The following is a 3,631-nucleotide window of genomic DNA, read 5'->3' on the forward strand; positions in this document are numbered from 1 at the left end:
CGAGCCCAGGCAACATGAGACCCCATCTCCACAAAAAGAAAAAAAATTAAAAAAATAATGGGGTATGGAAGCATGTGCCTGTAGCCTCAGCTACCCAGGAGACTGAGTGGGAGGATAGCTTGAGCCAGGGGATCGAGGCTGCACTCCAGCCTGAGAGAGAGTGAGACCTTTCCTCTAAAAATAAAAATAAAAGCAATACGGTCTGGCCTGGTGCAATGGCTCACGCCTGTAATCCCAGCACTTTGGGAGGCCTAGGAGGGCAGATCACCTGAGCTCAGGAGTTCCAGACCAGCCTGGCTAAAATGGTGAAACACTATTTCTAAAACTAAAAATACAGAAATTAGCCAGGCGTAGTGGTGCACGCCTGTAATTCCAGCTACTTGGGAGGCTGAGGCAGGAGACTCGCTTGAACCCAGGAGGCGAAGGTTGCAGTGAGCCGAGACCGTGCCATTGCACTCCAGCCTGGGCAACAGGAGCAAAACTGTCTCAAAAATACAACACGTTCATGTGCTGCTCAACGGTGAAGCTACGTCCTGAGAAATGTGTCATTAGGAGATTTTGTTGTGACAAACCTAGATGAGACAGCCTACCCCACACCTAGGCCAGATAATCCGAACACGTGGTAATTTTTTATTTATTTATGTATTTGTTTTTGAGATGGAGTCTCGCTCTGTCGCCCAGGCTGGACTGCAGTGGCACAATCTCGGTTTACTGCAACCTTTGCCTCCGGGGTTGAAGCGATTCTCCTGCTTCAGCCTCCGGAGTAGCTGGGATTACGGCGCCCTCCAGCCACCACACCCGGCTACTTTTTGTATTTTCAGTAGAGACGGGGTTTCACCATGTTGGTCAGGCTTGTCTCGAACTCCTGGATTCATGATCCGCCACCCCCGCTCGGCCTCCCAAAGTGGTGGGATGACAGCTGTGAGCCCCCGCGTCTGGCCAACACGTGGTAATCTGAAGGGACCACCACAGTATATGCGGTCCGCCTTCCACCGAAACGTCACGAGGCCCACGACTCAAAGGCGTGCTCCATTAAGTTACCGATAGGCCCAAACTCGCCCTTCCACGCCAGGCCTCGAGGTGCTCTGTGGACCACGGCGGAGCCCGTGGCCCTCGCGAGGGAGGGAAGGCGCTCCAGGTTCCCGCGATTCCCCCGGAAAGTGAAACTGCAGAGGCGCCACGTGGACACCGGCGGTCAGACGCGACCCCAGGCCGCACCGGCCCCAGAGGAAACTAGCGGGAGTCCACAGGGCGGGAGCGCGAGTCGGCGGTGGTGGCTGGGCGCTCAGTGAAGACGCCATTCCGCCACGAAAACGCCCGCGACGCCGCTCCGCGGTGGGGCGAGGCGGGCTGGCCGGACCTGCGAAGCCCCACGAGCTCGGCGCCGGCTGGCTGCGGCCTTGCTCTGCCTCCCCGGCCTGGCCGCGAGGCTCCCGCAAGCCGGGATCCGCGAGCACCGGGCCTGACCCGACTCTCTCGGGCCTCAGACGGCGTGGGCCGTGGAAAACTCCGGTGCGGCCTCTTCCCCGGAAGTCCCCCAGTGGGCTCCGGCCGCTCTGGCCTGCGCGCGCCCGGCTCGCTGGTGCCCTGGGCGGCGCCCGGCCGCTGGCGCTTCTCCGGCGCTAGGGGGCGCGCGGCCGCGGTGGAGCCGCACTGGGCCGCGGCGGCCGCTCGACTGCTCTGAGGCGCGTTCCGGACGCGCACCGCCCCCGCCCGCGTTCCCCCGGCAACCTGCGGCCGCCGCCATGGACGCGCTGTCGGGCACAGGGCCTCGCCGGGCTCGCGGCTGCCTGGGCGCCGCTGGACCCGGGTCTTCAGGCCGCGCGGCGCGGACCCCCGCGGCGCCCTGGGCGCGCTTCTCCGCCTGGCTGGAGTGCGTGTGCGTGGTCACCTTCGACCTGGAGCTGGGCCAGGCGCTGGAGGTGAGCGGGCGCGGGCGGGTGGGCAGGGCTGGGCCGCTCGGGGCCCTCGGCCGCCCCGCACTGTCCGTGGCCTTCGGCCGCCGCCTCCTGGAGGGGCCTCTTCCCCGGGCTCCAGAAGCACTTCCCAGGCCGAGGAGGGAAGGCCAGCCGCTCGGAGTCGGATCTTGTCTTCACATTGGGATGGAGAATTTTGCATCACCTGAGTGGTACTCTTTCGATTTTTCTCAGTAAATATCTCACATCTCCCCCCTCCATTCCCCACCGGAGTAGTGACACCTTCATCCCCTCAGTGGCTCCCGCCAGAGTCCCGGGCTTACCCTGTGCTCCGCGTCCCATCTCTGGGCATAGGCAAGGCTGACGGCTCCTTCTGCAACAAAGGTCTCGGATCCGTTCTTTTGCTGCCATCACTGATGTCATCCCCGCCCCAGCTGCACCCCAGAGTTCAATCTTTGTTGCTCTCCTGCTCAAAACCCTGCAGCGCCTCCTTGTTCACCTAGAATCGGATCCAGACCCCATGGGCCCTTGTCCCTCGACCTGCGTCTTGTGGTGGTCTTGCCCTTGGGGGTCTGCTCATCGGCTGTGCCCATGGGCTTTCGATGTGGTCTTCCTCCTGCCTGCAGGCCTCCGCTCACCTACCCACACACGCAGCCTCCCTTCCTCCAGGGAGGCCCCGCAGGATGATCTTCTCTGTGTCCTGTATGACACACACGGGAGAGCTGACCAGCAGGGGAGGCCCACCTGCAGGTGGAGGGAGGCTTCCCCGCACTGGCGGAAGGAACCTCCTGAGAGGTAGTGAGCCCTCCATTACTGCAGGTGTCCAAGATGAGGCCCAATTGTCATCATCAGGAAAGCCAGGTAGCGCGTCTCTGTGGTTGGGAGATGCTTTCTAAGGCCCTGCTGAACTCCAAGAAGCCATAAGAAGCCTATAGTCTTCTAAACAGAAAACAGAAAAGCGTTAACTCTAGCACTCTCTGGAGCCCCTCCCACCACACAACGTCCCCAGCAGGTGCACCGTCTCAAACAGCATCACTGGGTGGGTGCTGAGTACCAAGACATGTGACTTGTCCAGGGTTGAGAGCCCACTTTCTTAGTTCAATACTGTTGCCCAAATTGTTACCCACAAAATCACAAAAGAAGTTAAGAGGTTCCGGCCAGATGCGGTGGCTCACCCCTGTAATCCCAGCACTCTGTGAGGCCGAGGCGGGCAGATTACCTGAGGTCAGGAGTTCAAGACCAGCCTAGCCAACATGGTGAAACCCCGTCTCTACTAAAAATACAAAAATTAGCTGGGTGTGAGGATGGGCACCTGTAATCCCAGCTACTTGGGAGGCAGAGGAAGGAGAATCGCTTGAACCCAGGAGGTGGAGGTTACAGTGAGCCAAGTTTACACCATTGCACTCAAGCCTGGTGACAGGAGTGAGACTTCATCTCAAGAAACAAAAAACAAACAAAAAAAGAAGTTAAAAAGTTCCTGGCCCAGCGCAGTGACTCACGCCTGTAATCCCAGCACTTTGAGGGGCTGAGGCAGGCGAATCACAAGGTCAGGAGTTTGAGACCATCCTGGCCAACATGGTGAAACCACATTTCCACTAAAAATACAAAAATTAGCCGGGCGTGGTGGCAGGCTCCTGTAGTCCCAGCTACTCGGGAGGCTGAGGCAGGAGAATCGCTTGAACCCAGGACGGGGAGGTTGCAGTGAGCTGAGATCG

At 59.8% G+C, this 3,631-nt stretch overlaps 1 protein-coding gene across 1 annotated transcript; it reads left to right on the forward strand.

Annotated features, from left to right (window-relative positions):
- Positions 1–1,046: 1,046 nt before the first annotated feature.
- On the forward strand, positions 1,047–3,347 carry LOC113221291. The gene has a single exon (XM_026450623.2). The coding sequence runs from the start codon at positions 1,746–1,748 to the stop codon at positions 2,151–2,153; it is 408 nt and encodes a 135-aa protein (XP_026306408.1). The 5' UTR covers positions 1,047–1,745; the 3' UTR covers positions 2,154–3,347.
- Positions 3,348–3,631: the final 284 nt, after the last annotated feature.

This window comes from Piliocolobus tephrosceles, unplaced genomic scaffold, assembly GCF_002776525.5.
Source record: "Piliocolobus tephrosceles isolate RC106 unplaced genomic scaffold, ASM277652v3 unscaffolded_22964, whole genome shotgun sequence".
Taxonomy (NCBI): Eukaryota; Metazoa; Chordata; class Mammalia; order Primates; family Cercopithecidae; genus Piliocolobus; species Piliocolobus tephrosceles.